Genomic DNA, 25,000 nt, shown 5'->3' on the forward strand with positions numbered 1-25,000 from the left:
CGTTGGGTCCCGTCTCATACTCTTCAATTTATCATACGAAGCTTCAGATTCATGTACAGTTCCAACTTGATCTATATCCTTGATTTTCAACTATCATATTTAGATTTTAATTCATGTATTTTTCCACCTTGGGATCTTGTTTATATCCTTCACTCTGTGTGGGGACCATACCACTGACGCATATTCCAGTCTTGGGCGGATCAGGGTTTTGATGAGTTTTCATCATCTCTTCATTCATAAAGTGAAAAAACCACTTTTAATCTTCTGTGTGTGTGCGTTCGTGTGTGTATTTACCTAGTTGTAGGTACACACGCATGATAACCGCAGTCATTAGCCTATGAATGTACACGTGTGAGAGACATCCTGCTAGTCCATCACATACCTGCTATCATGTTACCCAGTGCTTGGGCTTGCGTGAACACACTCGTTTGCACGTAGTATAGCCCCCGCACTGCATTCATTGTGTGCTAAGCGGAGGGTTGGAGCGGATGATTTAACTGCGTCTGGGGAAGGAGGGGAGTTAGGGTCGGTGGGGGAAGGGGAGGAGGGTGCGGCTACAACGACGACGACGACGACCAGCTGCAGCAGGAGGAGGAACGGGTGCCACACGCAGTACGACGCGGACTGTCTAGCAGTGCCAAGGCTTTCTTAGTGACTCTGAACTCTTTGCGGAACCGATAACCCCATTGTAGTGTGCAAACGTCGTCTCGTTCTGTGATAAAGCCTATAGGGGGATGTTGTGCACTGTGTTCATTTACCTGTTGTGGACGTTTTAAGTTGTATCGATGTTCGAACAGGGAGGACGCTGATGCACCTGGATTGTTTTATGAACACGTGGTGATAATTGTTGTTTTAAATTCGGTAGGCGACTGTGTGACGTGACGTAGGTCCGTTTCATACTCCTTTTGGAAAGTTTCCGTTGACAGCTCTTTCCGGCATCAGTAATATGAAACACACACACACACACAAAGAATGTGAATGAATGCAGTTCTTTTTTTCTTTATTAAAAAAAATGCATAAATACTTGGAATAGCTTAGGTCAGTGGTTCTCATTAGGGGTGAAATTCATCCCCAGGGGTGAATTTTGGGTTTTCTGGGTGTGAATTGTGACCACATAAAGTTTACGGAGTGAGGAAAGCAAATATAGGCTCTGGCCTATCTGGCCTGTCACCTGGGCTGGAATTATACCAGTGCTGACCCAGGTTGATCTTAGGATTAGAAAAGTGCTACGCTGTGCGATAATATCTGCATATTATTTAGAATGCACCTTTTGAAACAGTCTTGGAAAGGAGGGGGGAATGACATTCTGGCAAATGGTGAAAGGGGTGCATGAGCCAAGCAAGGCTGAAAACCCCTGGCTTAGGTGTTACAACCCAAGCTGGAATAATACATGAATTAAAAATCAATATGATAATTGGGAATCAAGGATATGGGTTGGAACTGTACATGAATCTGAGTCTAGGTATGATGAATTGAAGAGTAGGAGACGGGACCCCACGAGTGTTGTTCCCCTTCCTGTATATTACAGTAAGGTACACTCACACGAACACACACATACACACGCACACACATACCCACACACTGCACCACTATGCGACGGTGGAGTGGTAAAGTTCTCGACCGGAAATTCAGCGATCCGAGTTAGTGTCGCCCAGAAGTGAGAAAGTGTCAGCATCGCTGCAGTGCGAGCCGGCACCCCAACTCGGGTGGGCAAGGGGCAAGGAATCGTGTGTGTGTGTGCGCGCGCGTGCGTGCGTGTATAAGGTCACAACAGTAACCATAGATCGGGCTGTATATGAGCTCTCACTCTGGAGAGTAATAGCTGTCGATTACGAGTCCAGCACGTGACCCAAGACCGTTGTGAATCACGTGTTTTTGTTTCGCCAGGTGACTGTGCCACATGATGTAGGCACTCTTCAACTTCGGTTAGGTTTCCAATGACGGCTCTTTTCGGTACCAGTAAGACGTAAACACGTGCGGGCACTCAAATACGCACGCACGCACGCACACACACGCGTGCGCACATGTGCGCTCTGTCTGTGGCTCTTTCTCTGACTCCCCCCCCTCTCTCTCCATATATATATATATACATATATATATATATACATATATATATATATATATATATATATATATACTCTCTTTCCTCTGTCCTCCCTCTTTTTCTCCTCTCTCCTCCCTCTTTCCCTCCGCTCTCTTTCCTCTCTCTCCTATACTCTCTTTCCTCTCCTCTCCTCTCTTTCCTCTCTCTCACCTTATCTCCTCTCTGTCCTCTCCTTTCTGTCCTATCTCTCCTCTGTCCTCTTTTTCCTCTCTCTCTCCTCTCTTTCTCTCTCTCTCTCCTCTCTCTTTTGACAGGGGGGAACAAACATGTGCCCAAGATTAGTGGAAGGAAGAGGTAGAAACATGGCTTGTGCAACAAATGATTTGAGATTGAAATAACAATAATAATAATAATAATAATAATAATAATAATAAATGATGAAAGCCAGGGGCGCGGCGTGAGGAAAATAGATGAAGAGAAGAAGCAGTGAAACAAAAGAAGTTTACAAACAAGCTAGAATCGAATATACAATAATCCGCAGTGAGGAAGAAAGTAATTTTTTTTAAAGAAGTGTTGTAGATAAATGCAAAGATGAATTAAAACTGTTTTACTGGTTTATCAGTGGTAAATTGTGACACGGAAGAAATCGCCAAGCTAATAATGGGTAGTGAGTACTTTAATTAAGGAGGCCTCAGGTCAGGCAGAAATAACGAATGAAAGTTTCCAAACCGTCTTCACAAAGGAGAATTTATTTATTTTCTTATTTATTATTATTATTATTATTATTATTATTATTTTATTTATTTATGTATTTTTTTTTTTTTTTTTTTTAGGAAAGCAAGGGGATAATAAATTCAGACTTAGAAGATATAAATGTAGATATGAAGGAAGTGCTCAATCTTTTGGGATCATTGGATGTGACAGGACTTGATGGGATCTCAAGCTGGATACTTTGAGAATGTAGGGAACAAGTAGCAGACAAGATTCACTGGCTTGCATGTTTGTTGAAAGAAGGCATAGTGCAGAATGATTGGAGAAGGATAAACGTACCAATTCACATAGGTGGAATTAAAGAGATGCCACTAGATTTTAGGCTGGTATCACTGACTAGCACAATAATTTTCATGAAAGAAGCAGTTGCCGACAAGACTGATGAGAACACCATATGAGGACGGAGCCTTTATTTGTACGACGTTTCGCTTATTACAGCTTATTACGCCGTACAAATAAAGGCTCCGTCCTCATATGGTGTTTAACTCGTCAGTCTTGTCGGCAACTGCTACTTTCATAAAAATTGTCACAACACCGAGGACAAAATGGAACCTTTATACGGTTGCTATGCACGTGCTTTGAGAGGTACTTGAAAAAGCTGTAATAAGCGAAACGTCGTACAAATAAAGGCTCCGTCCTCATATGGTGTTTAGCACAATAATGAAATTATATTGATGGATTGTGAAAAATTGATGGACCAAATATCTTGAAGAGATAAGCATTCTGACAGTCAATCAGTTTGGCTCCAGATTTGGAAGGTCGTGTGTTGAACCTTTTAAGCTTTTACTCAAGAGTGATTGATGTGCTGCATGAAAGAGAGGGCTGGGTGGACTGTCTGAACCTTGACCTAGAGAAGGATTTTGATAAGGTACCTCACAGTAGACTTATGTGGAAATTTAAGCACTTTGGAGGACTGAGATGCAAACTACAGGAAGCGGCATTCACCTTGTTTCTTTGGGTACTAATTTCCTAGTACTGTTAAAGTACCATGCCAAAGTGGACATTTGCATCATAATTTGAAGTAAAAAGAAATCACTTAATCCTCCTACCATTAGCCAAAAAAAATAAATAAATAAATAAAACATGCATCACTGTAGCAAAATCCTCCTACCGCTACAAAAAAATAGATAAGTAAATAGATAGATAAAACATGTGTCACTTTAGCAACAATATGTGCTCACTCGTATCAAAGTAGAATATTTTTTTTCTGTCTCCTTGACATTAATACTTATGCTATTATGATTCATACTCTAATATTCACTTTTCTTGAAAAGTTATTCCATTTCACTTAGAAATGATCTGTGCAAAACTTGTTGGACACACGTTTGAGATCCTTACAATCCAGATGTTGCTTCCTGTACTGAGATATTGATTTTCTGCTAAAGGGAAGAAAAAGAGCTTATCTGCTATTTGTCTCATCTCTGTATAGTAGGAAATAAAAGTTTGTCTCACCTTCTTCTCAGAGTACATGGCATTGTCGATATTTATGCTGGAGGACAAAGATTTCAATCTTCAAGTCACTTGTGTACCCTGTCTTGCCATACAGCTGTGAGACATTGACATGGAATGCTGACTTGAAGAATCGTCTTGATATCTATAGTATCAGTAGCCTCAGAGAAATGCCGGATATTGCTGCAATGACTTTGTATTAAACCAGAGACTATACTGTGAGGCTCAGTCTAGGCTTGTTTCCAGCATAATTTGTGAATTTGAACTCCAGCTGTATTTAAATGTGGCACATTTCTCTGAAGTTTATCCCATTCACAGGGTTGTCTCCAAAAATGAACCTTTGATGCAGGAGACAAAGTGTTATTGTGCCTAGAAAACTTATGGCCAGTGGAAGGCAAGTTGATCAAACCAGTCTGGAGTAGTTTGGAGTAGGAAGGGTGGTTGCAAGGGAACTCGTTCAGAGACCATAGTGATTGGTGTATTGATAAAGCAACCCCTGGCATATGATCTCGACTGATTATGATCTTGAGCCCACTTGAGTAAGGATTTTGCTTGTGTTTTGTGGTACTTGTAAATATCTATCAAGATAAAATAAGAACCCGCTTCCTGTACTGCAGTATCAAATTCAAAATTGCAAGTTTAGTGATATTCCAAGCCCATTTATTGCAGTAGTTTTGAAAAGCTTGTGATTAATACAAGAGGGTATTTTATTACTGGACAAAAACCTGATACAAACCTAAGACCATATCTAATATTCGTGGAAGAATAAATTGCCAAGACCATGTTTGAAGAAATTTTGCTGTGATCTGTAATTGACTAGGTGCTGTGGTGAAAGCAAATGCATTTGGTTGAAAGTTGTGAAAACCAGTGGCTATCAGCAGTGTGTCTGACACAAAACCAGCAACAGCATTGGCTGCGTACTTTGATGGAAGACAGCAGCTCCACAAATTTCAAGTAAAGGCAACTGAAGAGCAGTCAGTGTGTCTTGAGGAAGATCTTGGTGGTTTTTCTTGCTGCCACAATGGGAAGTACTACAGACTGGCATCAGGAGCGTTTCATTACGCTTGAAAGATGGAAGAGGAAGAAGGCAGCTTTGGATCGTGCCAGGCAAGCAGCAGGTGTGTATATGTGTATCCCATCTTTGTCAGCATTGGAAAGACAGAAGGTGTTTAACTCTACCATTATGATATACTGGATGGATTATGATAACCTCCAGCTCTCTACCTCCTCTCCATATCTCTCCCCCTCTCTCTCTCTCTCTCTCTCTCTCTCTCTCTCTCTCTCTCTCTCTCATTCTCTTTCTCTATATATATATATGTGTATGTGTTTGTATTTATATATATATATATATATGTATTTGCATATATATATATATATATATATTCATATATATATATATTTCTAAACAGAAATGTAGTAGCACATTTGTAGTAGCACAGTGTGTCCCCATGGGTCCCCATGAACAGATATACATTTTTATCAACCACATTACACTTTAATTCTAAGCCATCAACATCAAGAGAGACTAAAGGAGGCCAACATGCAGAAATTGAAACATGGTACAGCCAAGGACTCGAACCCAGGCTAGCACATGACAAGTATTAGTGACTTAACCGATTGTGCCATTAAGAGAGATATCTTTATGGTGCAATCAGCTAAGTCACTAACACTTGTCATGTGCTAGCCTGGGTTCAAGTCCATGGCCGTACCACATATGAATTTCTGCATGGTGGCCTCCTTGAGTCTCTCTCGATGTTGATGGCTTAGAATTAAAGTGTATTGTGGTTGATAAAAATGTATATATATATATATATATATATATAAAAGTTTATGTGGCATTGAATCAATATACATGAAGTCCAGATAATGAAAAGAACACAGTTCAAAATAACAATTACAATTGCCGAGGATAATACAAAAAAGTATGTTAGCTTATTTCCATTGTGGTCCCCAGTAGACTGATTTTCTTCATTAAGTTACACAGACAACATGTGTAGGGGTTAGGGGACCAGAGACAGTCATGAGTGATACCAATCAGTTTACATATGACACATAAACATTATAATAGATTTGCTAATACTATTAAAATGTTTGTAACATATAAGATATTGAGACCACAACTTGAGCACCATCACAATAAGGAACATTGCATTATGCATCAGGATCAGAGTTAGTCATGAGTAATACCAATCAGTACACATATGACATATAAACATTATTATGGATTTGCTAATACTACTAAAATGTTCGTGACACATAGAATATTGAGACCAAAACTTGAGCACCATCACAATAAGGAACATTGCTAAAAGGTACCAAAACAGTATGAGTGAGTACCAGATCAGTGTAGTACCATTAATGATATACTACATTATTCTACAGCTGTAGCAGCAAATGTTGGACAATAAGGGGAGGGTTCATCCCAGGGTAAGAGTAAATATCAAGTACCACAGGGTAGAAGGTAGCAGGCCATCAACAATATCAACATGTTGTTATAGTGAATGCTACATGGCAGCTAGGGTCACCTATTAATTAATTCCAAAATTTACCTGTACCTCAGGATGGAGTGGGCAATTACCCATAAGTATGAGCACTAGGAAGCAGTACATTATAACCTGAAGCACCAGAAGTAGGGTACAGGGGATCAGTACTTGTATGAGTAAAATAACAAGATAAAGGGAAAGGTCCAATTACCATGTTGCCTGGTGCCCTGATTCACCAGGCTCGTATATGCTGTATATGAGAATAGTCCATATTGGCAGATATAATGTAAGAGTAGAAGGAAGGAACTCTAGAGCTTGATCAATTTTTATGTATCAAATATTTTGGGCTATGCTATGGAAGGCTGAAGCAACATGGACTTGTATACATAGTTCATATATATATATGTATATATATATATATACACATACATACATATACCAAAGGCTTTTTCCCCCATACAAGGGGGTGTAGCCAGAAAGAAAAAGGCATAGAAACCACTCCCACCCATTCCATCTCCAACATACAGTATTCCACTCCCCTCCACCCTCCCTCTCATCTTGGCACCTCCTGGATGACAGCTCAACCCTGCATCATGTCCACTGCCCTGGGTCAGAAGCAGTGTCGCAAGACACCGCGCATCCACAGCAAGGCCGCTTCATTAATTCGGCGACAACCCCCCCTCTCTGCAACAATAGGAGAACTATTAAGATACGTCAAATCTGAAGATAAAAAGATTGTGCTTTGTATTGAAGCTACACGCAATAAAATAATCAGTGAATCCTCTTTAGCCTTCAGCCTCGTATGTCTACAAGAGAATATACTTCCTGGCTACACACAAATATATTATACATATATATATATATATATATATATATATATATGTATATGTATATATGTATATACAGTATATATATATATATATATATATTACTGGGTATATATATTAATTTGCCGGATTAATATATGTACTGTATATATATACACACCCACTCCTCGTTTAACGACCTACTCGGTTAACGGCAACTCGGAGTAACGACGGGCTTTATGACAGACCAATATTCGTTTAACGTAAATCTCCCGAAGTTACGACGTCGTGTACGATGATTAAGTTGGCTGAGCCATTTTTGTATGATGTTATAAATGAACTTGTACGGTGGATATTACCTGTGAGGTAAAGTGTTCTGAAGCTTAGGTCTACATTACCATCCTGCAAGCTGCAAAAACTACCTGGGATACAGTATATACCGGTAGTGGTAAATTTCTAGTTTCGACCATGGGCGCAATATAGCAATAGAAAATTGATTATTGATTTTGTAAATTATAATGTATCAACGTAATATGCAATTTTGTGAGCGGAAATAAAAGAAAAATGCTAAAACAGATTTCGTGAGTAACGAAGTCATGTCGGATGAATGGTACACCATGTTTGTTATGATAGATGCCGATGTCGAAGAAATGAAAGGATAATAAATTCGTCTAACCTAAACTGTGTTTAATAAATAATTACCTGCAAATTAAATGTCATCCGGATCGTCCTCGTTGTCGTCGTGAGAGACGTTGGCAGACGACAAGATGGCGTCCCGAGCCTATGCTACCGACTTCGTTCATTAGCATATTTTCTTGTAGCAAGGTATTTTTTACTTTCATTTCCGCCCACAAAATTGCATATTATATTGATACATTTTAATTTACAAAATTAATGATTAATTTTTTATTGCTATATTGCGCCCATGGTCGACACTAAAAAAATACCCCGGTATTCAATATGGAATGTCAGCATACGCGGATTTGGTCATATAAGATAATTTCAGGAACCTAACCACCGTAAATAAACAGTAAATAAAGCTTTAATGTACTGTATAAAAGAGGGAAATACACGAAAATAAAGATACATGTATTGCTGGACATTGTACATACAGTACATGTACGTATATGTATACACTTTCGCTTAACGACCAATTCGGTTAACGACGGCGCGCTGGTCCCAATTGTCGTCGTTAAACGAGGAGTGGTTGTATATATATATACTGTATATATATATATATATATATTTGTGTGTAGCCAGGTAGTATGTTCTCTTGTAGACATACAAGGTTGAAGGCTAAAGAGGATTCACTGATTATTTTATTGCATGTAGCTTCAATACAATGCACAATCTTTTTATCTTCAGATTTGACGTACCTTAATAGTTCTATTGTTGCCGACGTTTTGGAACTTCCTGGTTCCATCTTCTGGGTGATCTGATGTGCAGGGTCTGTGTATGTCTTATTTATACTTGGAGTTGGGATCACAGGTTTTTCTGTGGGAAGGGGATCCGGGTTACTGGAGGTCTGGGAGACCTTTCCCAGTGCTTGTAGTGGTTCTGTCTTTGTTCACTATCTTCATGGATGGTAAGATGCACAGGCCTTCGACCTGGATATTGATGTTAGGATGGTTATTTAGTATGTACGGCTTCCAGGAACAGTAACCGTTGGGAATCCGATTCCCTGTCTATGACTGTTGTATTGTTGTCTAGGTCTTTTCTTGTTAATGTTTTGTAGTGAGAAGAGGTATAGTGTGATTTGATTGAACCGTTGGATAGGTGGCATGTTAGGCATCGTGTTAATTGTGTTGTCATATCGATATAGGTCTGAGATCCACACACCTCACTATTGCATTTGTATTGGTATACAATGTGGTCTTGTAATGGTGTTTTTGTGATGGTGGGTTGGTTAAGGATAATCAATTGGGCTGTAGTTTTAGTAATTTAATAGATGATGAGTTGGATTTGTTTTTTGGGGTCTTGTCTGTATGTTCTTGTTTATGATTTCTTTTAATATCTTTTCATCTGTCTTATATTCTGTTGACATGTGAATCTTGTAATATAACTTGATGGAATTTTTGTTGGGTGTCGGGTTATCTTCTTTTGTGTACCATTTGTCTAGGATATTTTTTGTGATGTGTGTTACATCTGAATTTGTGTATCCATTATTAACCAGGACCTGAGTTAGTCTTTCCAGTTCCTGGTGTGTATTTCTCCATGTGGAGCAGTGTGGGATGGTGCGGAAATGGGTGAGAACTTTTAAAGATGCCCGTACAATTGCGCATGATGAGGAACGAAGTGGACGACCTTCACTCGTTACTTATGGTTTGGTGCCTATTTGTACGGCCATCTTTAAAAGTTCTCACCCATTTCCGCACCATCCCATCACTCATAATGTTTTCTCCATACACTTCACTGATCTGACGATGAATTTTAGCCGCTTTCACGCCTTTAGCAGTAAAAAAACGAATCACAGCGCGTATTTCACAGTCGGCGGGATTCTCAATCGGAGGAGGCATTTCAAATATTCACAAACTTAAACACAGTCAGATAATTCGATAGTTATTTTGAAAAGTAGATTAAAGTAAGGCTTTCAAGTAAAATAAAATTAAGAAAACCCTACTAGTTTAGTTTTTATTTCAAAATGGTACTAACTTAAAAAAACGCCTCGTGTGTGTGTGTGTGTGCGCGCATATATATATATATATATATAATATATATATATATATATATATATATATATATATATGCGTTGAAGAAAACAGCGTTGATGATCTTGTGGAGATTTTCAAGACGTCTAACTATAGTCTTGGCTTCTGTATTAATGATTGCTATCGCTCCTCCGAAGGACACGAGTCGAACTTAAAAGGGGAAGTAGAATTTAGTGCTTGACGTTTCGTACTCTATGCTCTTTTTCAAAAGCGACAATAAGTCTGGTTACAGGCTCTTATAAACAAGAAAAAATGGGATTACGTATCGAAAGTTACAGCGATTTGAAATAAAGAAGGAGACAGGCGGCCAATCAGATGCGTCGATGCCGTGAATGCATGGGCCAATCAGATGCGTCGATGCCGTGAATGCATGGGCCAATCAATGCGTCGATTTCAGGAGTGTGGCGGTGACATCATCAGTTGAGCTGGTTTCTTCGTCGTATGTACGGGAATGTCTTCCTCGTAGAGGGGATGACCGTGAGTTTTTGTGTTTGTAGTCATTAAAGGTGGTCTCTCCCAAATTAGAGTTCCAAGGATCTGCAGTCAACTGTTTTATACACACACACACACGTATCTTACGTTTTTGTGCCTTCATGTTTCTGCTCTTCGTTTGAAATCTACAGGTAACAAGGATTTAGCGTGATCTTGACCTTTGTACACATTGTATTTGCGATAAAATGTGCCATACGGAATGCAGTGCATGGGTCATTCCCATATTCACTTTCCATGCATCAAACAATGTAAACACCAGTTGATTTATTGGTCGTGGGCGCACGCGTGTACAGGTACAAAATAGTGGGGTACCCAATAGTTCCAATTGTATAACCGAATTTGTAGATATCGATGCCTTTGATATTATTTAAAAAAGAAGAAAATATTGCATTTTAATGTGGTATACGAACACCTACTGGTTTTAGTCATTTAAAAGGTAGTGGTAGCTTTTGTATCAATATAATTTTGATAGGACGTACATTTTGGTCGGTTTATGTGTGGATCGTTGTGGTAATGTGGAGGGGGGGGGGGAATGTAAACAGTTGTGTACGAGTTGGAGTCCGTCCAGGAACCAACGAGTGCCATTCATGCCTTCCCTCGTGTTTTGGCATTCCTTCAGTGCTCGTTCAGAATGTAGCCATCCACCCCCCCCCTCCCGCGCTGCCGCCGCCGCTGCCATGTATGTAGGCCAAATGACACCTCACTGCCACGCGGCTCCCCCCCCCCCCCCGTCAACCCCTTCCTTCGGCCACTTCTCTCAGTCCTATGTTCCTATGGCCCTGTTCACACTAAATGTTGCAACCGCTGCCGTTCAGTTGCAGTGGAGGCGGTCACACACAACCGCGCAGGTTTTCCTTGACTCTGCGGTACCGTCGCCGTTTCCGCGGGTTCAAAACCGCTAGTGTGAACAGGGCCTGTTCTCTAGGACGTGGTGATGCCTCGTGCTACCGTGGGACCCGAATGCCACTTCGACTGGTTCAGTCCTTTGGCAAGAAGGTGTGAGGGCCAAGAGTCTCATCAGCGTCCGACTGAGAGCAAAGTACCTTGAGTTGACCTCACCAACACAAGACACTGCATCAATTCAAAGGTGCAGGTATTGGAACAAAACAGTATTCTTCATCACAAAAAGCCTGAGATGAGCATGAGATCCTTCCGTAAACTGAGTGAAATAATATGAGTCCTGCACGCGGTCATAAAAATTATCTGATTGATGTCGCTGTCCACTAGCGATTTTCTCACATAGTTAAAGGTGGAATTGGACTTGTGATCGGGGGCTTTTGGGGACCAGTGGTGATCCTGCAAGATTGACAGTAAAGATGCACCATTTTCAAAAACCCGTCTTCAGCTCCCCCCCCCCTCCATCAGAAGTTGGACTCCCCCGAGGGGCTGGCACTCGGTCTCCGGTCTGGGTTAACTTCAACTGTATTTCTTACAATTTCTCATGCATGGAGAGCTGACAACCGGCGACTGCTCCCCCACCATTTTGAACTGATGGCGTAGAAAGAGCCCTCCATTGATACAACGCAGCAAAGAGTCCAAAGTTTCTTCCCAGAGAGACACTGTGGGTTTTGCGCTTAGTGTAACTCGAGGCAAAAACTAATCAGTTGACCAGCGAGTCCAGGGCCAGATTGCAGCTAGAATAGATACTGTAGCCGTAAAACGAAAACGACAGGATTAAAAGTTGTCGAGATGTAACAGCCGTCCGTGACGAAAGCACTGTATACTTATTCCCTGCAAACCGTGATGGTTTATGGGGATGTTTGCGAAAAGGCTGGAGCATTTCGCATAACATGTTGACGTGGCCTCTTATACTCTCCGCCTTGTCATGGTCATTTTGTTGTTGTTCCAGGGACCGGGACGACAAGCTACGCCACCTACGGCTCTGACGAGGAGTTCCCGCCTCCGCCGCCGCCTGACGAGGCGGGGGCGCCTCCACCGCCGTCACCGCCCTCGCCAGTATCCTCGTCATACTCTGAACTACGCCGTGCCACCCATCACACGCCCGCCGCCCACCCGGTGTCCTCAAGTGCGGCTGCCGCAGTGCCCGTGACTCAGACTCTTTCGCAAGGCATGCCCCCGGCCCACAACACCTACGGCACTTATGCACCATCGTCACAGACGGTAAGTAGTCTCTCTCTCTCTCTCTCTCTCTCTCTCTCTCTCTCTCTCTCTCTCTCTCTCTCTCTCTCTCTCTCATTCTTAACCCCAACGACTTGAGGCCTTACCTTCAGTGGAATGGAGGCGTCTGCCGTTAGCAAGAATAAAACCTGTAAAGTGATTCGTCACAACGAAGGCCTTAATTAAGACCAACTCAACCCTAGTCGTCGACATGTGCTTAGCTCAATAAGATCGCCAAAACATAATTTCCTCCTCCTCCTCCTCCTCCTCTTCTTTCCTCCTTTCCTCATTTTCCTCTCCTTTCCTCCTCTTCTTCTTCTTTCCTCCTTTCCTCATTTTCCTCTCCTCCTTTCCTCCTCTTCTTTCTCTCCTCCTTTAGCTCAATAAGATCGCCAAAACATAATTTCCTCCTCCTCTTCTTCTTTCCTCCTTTCCTCATTTTCCTCTCCTCCATTCCTCCTCTTCTTTCTCTCCTCCTTTCCTCCTCTTCCTCTCCTCCTTTTCTCCTCTTTTTCTACTCCTCTCCTTTCCTCCTCTTTCTCTACTCCTCTCCTTTCCTCCTCTTTCTCTACTCCTCTCCTTTCCTCCTCTTCCTCTCATCCTCTTCTACCCCCTTTCCTCCTCCAATCCTCCCCCTTTCCTCCTCCAATCCTCCTCCTTCTCTCCTCCTCCTCCTCTCCTCTCTTCCTCCTCCTCCTCCTTCTCTCCTCTCCTCCTCCTCCTTCTCCTCCTTTTCTCCTCTCCTCCTCCAGTCCTCCTCCTTTTCTCTTCCTCTCCCCTCTTCTTCCTCTCCCTTCTTTTCCCCTTCTCTTCCTGTCCCCCTCTTCCTTTCTTCCTCCTTTCCTTCTCTTCCTCTCCTCCTTCTCTTCTCCTTTCACTACTCTCTTCCTCCCCCTTTCCTCCTCCTCCCCCTCTTCCTCCTTCTCTTCCTCCTTCCGCTTCCCCCTTCTTCTTCCTCCCCTCCTCTCTTCTCCTCCTCCGCCTCCTCTCTCTTCCTCCTCCTCTTGTCCCCTGCTCTTTTCCTCTCCTCCTGATCTCTTCTTCCTCCTTTGCTCCTCTTCCTTCACCTCCTCTCCTCTCCTCCTGCTCTCTTCTTCCTCTTCCCCCTGTTCTCTCCTCTTGTCCACTTCCTCCTTCTCTTCTCTCTTTCTCCTCCTCTCTCCCTCCTCTTCTCTCTTCCTCCTCTTCCTCGTTCTCTTCTTCTCCCCATCTCCTCTCCTCCTCTCCTCTCTTTTTCTGTCCTCCTCCTCCTCCACCCTTCTTCTTTACAAACTTTATCCTCCACCCCGCTTCTCTTCCGCCCACTTCCTTCTGTCCTCATTCCGTGACCCTCCTCTTCGCCGATGCGGGAGGGGGGAGGGGGGGAGAGCGCAGCAGTGTGTGACTGTGTGACTGCAACAACGACAAACCAAACACAAAACCACCTTGACACCGTCAGGAGAGGCGACAGGAAGGGGAGAAGGACGGGAGGGGAGGGGAGTGAGTGAGTAGGAGGAGTGGGACGCGAGTGGGAGGAGAGGGGGCAGGCAGTCCGGCATAATTTTATCTCCTCCCTCCCCCCACCCACCCACCCACCCACCCTGTCTTCCGTCACTCCTGGGCGTCGTCAGTAACGAGAGGCACTCACCCCCCCCCCCGCCCGTTTTGGGGCCATGTGACGTGCCAAAGCAGAGTGCCCCTGCTGCCAACACGAAGGAAGGCACGCTGGGTAGTGGTGGTGAGAGAACTTGCTTCCTCTTGGGACGACCACATAACAGGGAACCTCACCCCCACCTCACCCCGGAGAGGCCGGGGTGCCGGGGGTGAGAATCCGCTAGGATGTGGAAGGGGTGTACTGTATGGATGTCAGCTCATACGGGTTCCACTCTCTTCTGTCTAATACTCTAAGCCAGAGGTTCTTAACCTAGTTTCACGTGTACCCCGTACCTATGAATTGCTATTGTTTAACCCTACTGGAGATGATTTCAACATTAAATTTAATCGTTTTGCATCCACTAACTGATAGTGGCTTTCGGTTAGCTAAACCTTTTGTTGACCTTCGTGGTCCAATAGGGTTCCATGGACCACAAGTTGAGAACCAATTCTCTGAGCGACCTCTTCCCGCGAGAGATGATTAATTCTCGGCCTGGGCCCTCCGGGCAGGGTGGAGGTTTTCGCGAAACAATGAGACGCAATAACCAGAATACAACATGGGACAAGGTGGGCGACGACGGCAATCGCCAGTGGACGAATCAAATAGTGACATTTTTTCACCTTCAGACGAATGGGATAGCTTAGATGTGGCCGTAATAAGTATCCGTACGTTTTGTAATATATTGGCATTCTGGAGAATAAATCCTAAATGGAGTGGTTGTTGGTTTTGTAGTCGTCAGCTTTTAGGGCAATGTAGATACTCAGTGAATGAAATACTGTAGACCACAGCGTTATAGAAACACGAAAGATGACAGTATGCACGTTTACAGTAATAGCTAATATTGTATCCAATCTTCGTCTCGCCTGCAGGATAATGTCATGTTTGGCTCTTATCGAGTGTAGGCGTAGAGTATTACTATCCAACAACTGCGCAATAGTGTTTTGTTGGTCATAACCGTGGAGCGCAGTTTTACGGGGTAAAAAATATAAATAAAACATGAATAAATAAATGAATAAATAGATAAAAAAAAGTTACTACAATAAGATGAAAGATTGCACGAGGAAGAATAGGAATACCCAATATTTGTCAGTTGTTTATCTTAGTTCAGGCGTGAGGGTGTTGCGAAGTTGCGCATTTTGTCACCGATTCAACCCCTCTCTCCTCGCTGTACCACGTGCAGCCATAAATTTTCTACTGTGTTTTTTTTCCACTGCCACTTGAATCGTCCACTGTCTCTTTCCTTCTCAGATTAGTTTTCGCGTAAGTTATCTTATGTCTTACACCTAGGGTTGCCAGATTAGAAAATTAGAAACACGTAAACTCTCTCTCTCTCTCTCTCTCTCTCTCTCTATATATATATATATATATATATATATATATATATATATATATACGCACACACATATATTGAGATATTGTGACAAGTTGAGGAAAGTGGAAGAAGACGACACGGGTCTAGTTCCGAGTTTATTCTTGACCGGTTGAAAAAGCGTAAAGCGAAACCGGTCAGGAAAATTTCGGGACTGGACCCGTGTCTTCTTTTCCCACCTTCCGCAACATACATACAAACACACACACACACTATATATATATATATGTGTGTGTGTGTGTGTGTGTGTGTGTGTGTGTGTGTGTGTGTGTGTGTGATATCACACATACGAACATGCCTACACACCTAGTAGAGACCTACATTAAAAAATAAAGGATTTAAATGGGTTATGAAGAAATCAAAAGGAAAATAAATTGAAAATTATTCAATACAATCTAAGAAAAATTTTAGTAGACAATATTGAAAAATGTTTTAGGCTCTGATCACAATAGCGATTTCAACCGTGGCGGTTGAATTACAGTAGAAGTCAGTAGAAGCGTTCACACACAATCGCGCAGTTTTTCCATGACTAGTGTGAACAGGCCCTTAGTGTGAAATCATCGGAAGAGCAAAACAACCCATAGCAACTGAACAAGTTTCAAACGCCGAAACAAGTCAGTTTTATGTAAACTTGTAGCAACGTTTCCTCGTTACATATTGGTTATTTTCACCAAGAAAGTCTATGAAAAGGAAGTATAATTACTTCTAAAGTTACAAAAAAAATCGTAAGAAGTTAGTAGAAACATGATTTATTACGAAGATGAACTAAATATGGGATATGTCTCATACATGAAGGACAACTGACAACCTTATGTAAACTGCATTTGGCAATAGGGCAAGAGCGTTTGAAATTCGTCTTGTCATTTTCATCCTACTCTTGTTATGATCCCAGAGTTTGATTTTTTTATAGGTTTTCTTCTTACACTTTGAATTTTATTTTCGTCTTATTCCAGCATATGAATTTCATATGTTTGTGTCACTCTACACATGACGTTTTAATTGTGTTGTTTGATTTATAAGTGTGAGATACTGTGTCTGCAGTTTGACGAGTGGGTAAATTGGCCTTATTTCTTATTTCAGTGAATTTTGCCGATAGGTTACTATCGTACACTTTGGATTTAATTTTCATTCTACTCCAGCACTTGAATTTCATGATTATGTGTCATTCTACAAATTATATTCTCACCTTAGCGTCAGGGGGTGTTTTGTCGGGGGTGGGGGTGGATTAACGGATAACCCGGACAACACAACATTTCTTCCTTGAGTGACTTAGGAGCCAGTTGGTGTCTGTTACCGGTTACCTAGGGGCCGTGGGTCTCGTGGAAGAGAGACTTGGGGCGACAGATTGATATATATAATACACAGGGAAAAAAACTCTAAACTCTAATGCAACGTGAAAAAGTAACACTCCTACTTACGCGTATGCAATTTTTCAGTTGGTCAACAGTTTAGTTGCACATTTAAAAACTGCAAAAACAAATGTAGATGCACGCCCAACCAGTTGTCAGTTGAATGATTGAATTACATAAAGTACGCTATAATTCACTTGAATGTTTGGCCAGTACTATCTAGAACCATCGGCCGATTCTTGACACGCGGTCACGGAGATGTTGCCTGAAAGTGATTTTTGTCTTTGGCGATCACTTTTTTTTCACATGAAACTTTCTTTTTATGGCATCAGTGAAATGCGTGAAGTGGAATTGTACAGTATGAATGACTCAGCAATATCAGTAGTAAAGGGTAAAGTGTACGTGTTTGAGGTGTACAAGCAGTGAAGATAGGCGAGCCAATCCTGTGATTCCAGGTTCACGGGCTAAGTTGTATGCATATATACTGTATATATATATATATATATATATATATATATATATATATATATATACATCTTATCAACCACACATTTTTTTCCATTTTTTCCATTCTTTGAAAACACGATCGAAACTAACAAGGAGCACAAGCACATTTGGAAACTGATATTCTGTCGGACTAGGATTCGAAACTAACTGATACGTAACAAATGGACAGTGACATAACCAATTGCGCTATCAAGAGGGATCGCACTTGATAGCGCAATTGGTTAATTCACTGTCCATTTGTCACGTATTGGCTAGGTTCCAATCCTAGCCCGACAGTGTATCAGTTTCCAAATATGCTTCCATCGAGGTCGTTGTTGGTCTCGATCGTGTTTGCAAGGAATTAAAAGAGAATAGTTAATGTGGTTGATAAGATAAAAATTTATGCACTGGGAACCATTCAGTGTGCGATGTAATATATATATATATATATATATATATATATATATATATATATATATATATATATATATAATATATATGTATATATATATATATATATATATAATGTGTGTGTGTGTGTGTATATATATATATTCATACACACACACGTACGTAAGTAACCACTTTTCCTGGTGGGTACTTACGCATTTGTGAACACACGTTCCTAGTGTTTTTATTGCATATACTGTATATATATATATATATATATATATATATATATATATATATATATATGTTTATATATATAGTGTGTGTGCGTGTGTATGTGTGTAATTCATTGGGATGCTGGTGCAGATGTGCGTCTAAATTTGTTTACAGTGAGAAAATGAACGTGTGGGAAGACGGGCTGTTCAAGGCGACTCCACTAGGGTTGTTGGTAGGGCAAGCTCAGTTATGTTGGTAGGTAGGAAGAAGAAGAAGCTGGGCATTTTCCAATTAGACTGAGTGTATATATTTGAATTCACAACCAGTTAATGTGTGTGTGTGTGTGTGAGAGAGAGAGAGAGAGATTCATCATGGTCTTGGTTTGCGTGTTGGAATCGCGATCGACAGCTACTCTTCTCTCGGATAAGAGTTCATATATGGTTCGAACAGTGAGTAACGCTGTGACCTTATACACACACCTCCATCTCCTTACCCAACAGCGTGTGTGTATTTGATTCACCATTGTCATAGAACATGTGTTAAACTTGTGATCGACAGCTATTTCCCTCCCAGAAGAGAGCTCATATATGGACTGATCTATGGGTAATGCCGTGACATTTCACTCGCATAACCCCAACTCTTTGCCCACCAGAGTTGAAGTGCCGGCTAGCAGTTCTGTGATGTTTTTCATCCCAGGATGAGGATTCGGATAGCTGAATTAGTGGTTGAGCGCTGTAACACTATGCCAGCAAGCCGGGTGTGGGTTGTTTGTGTGTCTGTGTGTGAAAGAGATAGAGGTAATGGAGTATAGGGAACTGCATTATTGTCTCAGAGAAAGCAAATAGTAAATTGTGATCCATAGCGTGGCTTCGAAAATTCATCTTTCATCAACCAGTTATATAGATAATTGGTCTGATTACATTTGAAATAGCCTGTTCTGTATGGTCTCTCAGTGTCGTGAAAGACATTGATAGATTATAGAGTACAGCTGCGAGGGACGAAACTCTTGCCAAATTTAAGATATAAAGCAAATCGTTCTTCTCATACAAGTAATTCTTTCCCGTCCTCCATTTTCTTTTCGTTCTTGGAAAGTGGGAAGTCCCAGTGTCTTCAGTCTTTCCTCGTATAACATGTTGGTCAGACCAGACCAGATCTTGGTTGCCGCTTTTTGTATTCTGTTTCTCTTATATCGTTCTTTGAAGTACGGTGATCACATCACCGCTGCGTAATCCAGTCTGGGCCTTATCAAGCTTTCAGTGATTTTCTTCTTTATGTCCTCATACATGCAGAGTTATGCCATTCGTATCTTTTTCATCAGATTGGAGGAGTCTACAGTTTTCTTTATGTAAGCTTCAGGTTGTCCTTGATTATGACACCGGAGTCGCTTTTCTTCGTTTGCTTTTGCTATCATTCCCTTCCCCCATTTTGTAATCCATTGTCGTCCTTTTCTTACTTCCAATATTTTGCATTTCTTTGTGTTCGTGGTTTGTCTCTTCTTCTCCAGTTACCATATATCGTTTTAAACCCATGGATCGTTCCAGTTTGTACTGTATTATCTAGGCTAATCCAGAAGGGAGTGTACATGTCTGTTTAGGAAAAACACGTCTTTTTCAACTTCTTTCCATAACCTTGGTTCTCTCTCATCCTAAAGCGAGATGTGTGTCAACGTTTGTGTGTGTGTATTCACCTTGGCCTTTTGGATCACGTGTTGGACTCGTGATCGACAGCTATTTCCCTCCCGGAAGAGAGCTCAGAGCTCGTATGACCGATCTATGGGTAATGCTATGATCTTTCACACACACACACACCCAACTCCCCGCCCACGAGAGTTAGAGTAACGACCCAAAGCACAGCGATACCGAAATAATTTCGGCCCTGGGCAGGATTCGAACCATGTACTGCGAGCACCACCGTACTTTCCAATCCAGTGCTCTACCAACCGCGCCGCCGAGTGTGTGTGTTTGATTGTTTACCTAATTATAGTATACAGGAAAGGAGCAAGGCTCGATGCGTTCAGTCTCCTTCTCTCCTATTTTTATACCTAGCCTCAAATTCGTGTACAAATCCAACTTGGTATTCTTTATTTCCAATTATCATATTTCAATTGGAAATCTTGTATTGTTCCAACTTGGGCTATATCACTTTCTTAAGTTATTTCAAGTATTTATGTATCTCTATAGAAAACTGTATTTCTTCATATCCTTAAGTCACATAGTCTTCCTTAATTTTTCTCATGATATCTTAAAGTCATCCCATCTTTAATCAAGATATCTCATCTGTCACTGAAGTCTGTCCCCTTCAGTGATCTGAATATTGTAATCACATCACCTCTTTCTCTTCGATCTTTCAAAGTTGGTAGACCCAGTGCTTTTAGTCTCTCCTTATATGGTTTATCTGCAGGACTGGGACTGGTTTTGTTGATGTCATTTGTATTCCTTCAATCTTGCTTATGTCCTTCACTCTTGTGCGTGGGCCATACCACTGACGCATATTATTTTCTTGGACGCATTATGATTTCGATTATTTATTTTATTATTATTTATTTTGTCATCTCTTCTGCAGTAGTTGGTACGTCTCTACCACAATCCAGCTGATATGTCCGTCAGTTGACAGGTTTCCTTATAAAACATACTCCCAAATATTTCCCCTCTAATTACTACCCAAGAAACAGTTCAAATATTACATTTTGTGCCATTCATTTCTTTTTTTTTCTGTCTTCTTTCTGTGGCCTTGAAAATCTATTTTCCAATCTTGGATCCATACGAAGATGTCTAGATCTTTTTGAAGCAGGCGGCAGTCTTCATATTTCCTCTCGTGATTTTTGCATCATCTGCAAACACTTAGGCGTAGCTTGTACTTACTAGCATGTCAGTAATATAGAAAAATAATAATACGCATGCTCTAATTACTCCTCTCCATCCTGATATTTTGTCTTATACTAGAGCCTTAATATACATTCCTTAAAAAAATAAACAAAAAAGGTCATTCAAGCAACTGACATTTTAGTCCCCCAGTATGCTCTAGTTTCCACATTGTGTGTGTGTGTGTGTGTGTGTGTGTGTGTGTGTGTGTGTGTGTGTGTGCGTGTGTGCGCGCGCGTGCGAGCGCACGAGAATAAGACGGAAGAGGAAGAGATAGAGAGAGGCATGGGCTGCGAGCGAGGGCTAGATGACACCATATACGGCTGTGAGGGCCCGGCCGACAGCGACGACGATGACAAGACACGCCTCGGCGCTTCGCATCGTACCGATGCTCGCAAACTCGCCCCACCGTTACGCCATTCCGTCCTGTTCCACAACACACCCGAACTAACTCCTTACACACCCATACCCACGCACACAGACACACACACACACACGCACACACACACACACACACACGCACACACACACACACATAGTTGTATTTTGTTATTTGAAAGACTTCGATATCATCAATAATTTGTGCCATATGTATTTATTTATATATATATATATATATATATATATATATATATATATGTATATATATATATGTATATATGTATATATATATATATATGTATATATACATATATATATGTATATATACATATATATATATATATGTATATATATATGTATATATATATGTATATATATATGTATATATATATAATCAAACCCGGCCGTAGTGGCGACCGGAACTCGCACTTGGGGAGATCCACGATCGAGTCTTCGCCACGGCCGGGTTTGATCATTTGAATTACATTGCTAATACTACGGATTTGTTCCATTGTATAGTATACATGCGCGCGCGCACATTATATATATATATATATATATATATATATATATATATATATATATATATATATGCAAAGTAGACCACTTGGAAAAAGAAACTAACGAAGCAGAGTTTCTTTTTCCAAGTGGTCTACTTTGCATAAATGAACACCCGTACCCATGTTCTTATTAGCATATATGTATATATATATATACATATATATATATATATATATATATATATATATATATATATATATGTGTGTGTGTGTGTGTGTGTGTGTGTGTGTGTGTATGTTGACTATATTATGACAAATAAGACTGAAGGTGGAAGAAGCAGACGAGGAGTAATGGGAGAATTTCACGCTTTAACGTTTCGACCCGCAGGGTCTTGATCACAAAGCTAACAACTCAAACATAACAGGATATTTTATACATGGACGGGTCATCTCATGGGACGCTTCGGAGAGCCTGTTATTTTATTTGCGTATTCTTTTATTATTAATAAGCTTGTGGCTTTTGCTAAACATATAAAGCCTTCTCTATGGTTAATGTTGTTATTAGTGTTGATATATGCTGCCTCAATTGTCTTCCTTAGTTTCTTGGATGATCCTTTATTTAATACGGTTGTGTTGTTCCAGTCTGGAAGGTGGCCATGTTTATCTACATGCATTACTAATAGCAACATTAACCATAGAGAAGGCTTTATATGTTTAGCAAAAACCACAAGCTTATTAATAATAAAAGAATACGCAAATAAAATAACAGGCTCTCCGAAGCGTCCCATGAGATGACCCGTCCATGTATAAGATATCCTGTTACGTTTGAGTTGTTAGCTTTGTGATCAAGACCCTGCGGGTCGAAACGTTAAAGCGTGAAATTCTCCCATTACTCCTCGTCTGCATATATATATATATATATATATATATATATATATATATATATATATATATATATATATATATATATATATATATATATATACATACACTGTCGTTTTCTCGATTAGTTGGTTTATCGCCTGCAAATGGTCTAGGGTCGAATATCCGCTCCTAAAGCCTGCCTGTTCTCTCGGTTGGTTTCCATCTAAAACTTGACTTAGTCTATTTGTAAGGATCTTGGAGAATACTTTATATACATTTGATAGCAAGCTAATCGGTCGATAGTTACTAAGGTCCTGGTCTCCTTTTTTATGAAGCAAAATCACTATAGCATTGCACCACGCATCAGGAACGCTTTCTTGACGTAAGCACTGGGTGTACAACTCAGCTAATTTAATATGAACTAATTTACCTGCGTCTTTCAACAGATCTATCGATATACCATCTTCCCCAGGTGCTTTTCCTCGTTTCATAGTTTTTAGAGCAAATCCTACTTCTTCCTTTGTAATCTCTGGTACACTACTAACGTCTACACATGAATTTACTGATTCAACTACGGTCTTCCACGAGTAAAGCTCTTGGTAAAATTCTTCTACTCTTTTTACCATTTTGTCTCTACATTTAATTATTTCTCCATTTCTATCTTTCATGCATATCATTTGCTGTCTTCCTAAAGCATGTTTGCGCTCGGTCACTTTAATACTTTTACCCTTCCGAATAGTTTCCTCTATTTCATCTATGTTTCTCTTTCTTTTCTCTAATCTCTGCCTTTTGTTGATAAGCTTGTTTAGTTCTACTCTTTCTATTTCGTCTCTCCTGCTTTTAATCTGCATGGTCCTTCTTTTAATTAGGTCATTTGTAGCTTTGGAGTATTTGTTTTCTCTAATGTTTTTTGTACTTCCTACTTTCTCTGCCGATTTCCTAATGATATTCACTAAATTCAAATTAATATCATCCACGTTGTCCTTATTAGTTCTTACAGCTTCGAATCTATTTTTAATTTCTAACTGAAATTTCTTATTATTATCCTTAACCTTTGCAAGGCTTATTTTCTTTCTTAAAATTAGTTTATTTCTCTCGGCTCTAAAGTTGAATTTAGCTGTGCAACCTACCATTCTATGGTCACTACTTATGTTGACTTTATCACCGTAACATTGTTAACGCTTTTGCTCTCATCTCCTAACATGAAGTCTATTTCGTTCTTTGTTGTTCCATTTGGACTTCTCCACGTCCATTTATGACCTACACGTTTTTGGAAGAAAGTGTTCATTATCCTCATGTTGTAGTTCTCTGCAAAATTCACTAACATCTCGCCTCTGTCATTTCTTTCACCTACTCCAAACTTATCAATGCACGTCTCATCGCCCATCTTCTTCCCCACTTATCATTATAGTCGCCTATTACCAACGTGTACTTACTTTTTTCTTGATCCATTACTTGACTTAAATCATCATAGAACGACGCAATTTCATCGTCTGAGCTCTGTGAAGTCGGTGCATAAACCTGAACTAATTTTAGAGTGTACCTTTTACACAGCCTATTCACAATCTAAGCTACCCTGTCAGACAAACTACTGAATTTGACTACGTTACCAGCAACCTCTCGGTTTATCAAGAATCCTACTCCACTAGATCTTTCTTTGTCCTTACCTTTATAGTAGAACAAGTGGTGACCATCTTGTAATTGTATCAGCTTTTCTTCCGCTCTTCGGACTTCGCTCACTCCTACGATGTCCCACTTGATGTTGTCTAGTTCTTCCCTTAAACTCCGCAGCCTGTGATCTTCTGAGAGACTTCTTACGTTGTAAGTATAGATCTTCATTTTCTTCATGTTAATTAATGTCCAAGACTTGGATCTGCTTGGACAGTGCTTACTCACATTCGGTGTCACACTGCCCGTAAGCACACGAGGCAATGCGGTTGGACCTTTAGGAGACGATGATCCAACAGGAACGCCCGGTTTTGTTTTGGTTGTACTGTTCATATTGGCTATGAAGGGGGGTTGGCAGTAATCTCACCTCCGTGCCTACTGGTTTCTGGTGAAATATTTCTCTGGTGTCACC

The 25,000-nt window shown here is 40.7% G+C and overlaps 1 protein-coding gene across 2 annotated transcripts in view; it reads left to right on the forward strand.

Annotated features, from left to right (window-relative positions):
* Positions 1–25,000, forward strand: part of LOC143020948 (uncharacterized) — an 86,291-nt gene that overhangs the window by 36,318 nt on the left and 24,973 nt on the right. For both annotated transcript variants that reach the window (XM_076177964.1, XM_076177965.1), the window contains exon 4: positions 12,603–12,874. In XM_076177964.1, coding sequence (XP_076034079.1) covers positions 12,603–12,874 — 272 coding nt within the window. The remainder of the gene's footprint in view (positions 1–12,602; positions 12,875–25,000) is intronic.

The sequence above is a fragment of the Oratosquilla oratoria genome, chromosome 41 (assembly GCF_046742065.1).
Source record: "Oratosquilla oratoria isolate Oo_2021 chromosome 41, ASM4674206v1, whole genome shotgun sequence".
NCBI classification, from domain to species: domain Eukaryota; kingdom Metazoa; phylum Arthropoda; class Malacostraca; order Stomatopoda; family Squillidae; genus Oratosquilla; species Oratosquilla oratoria.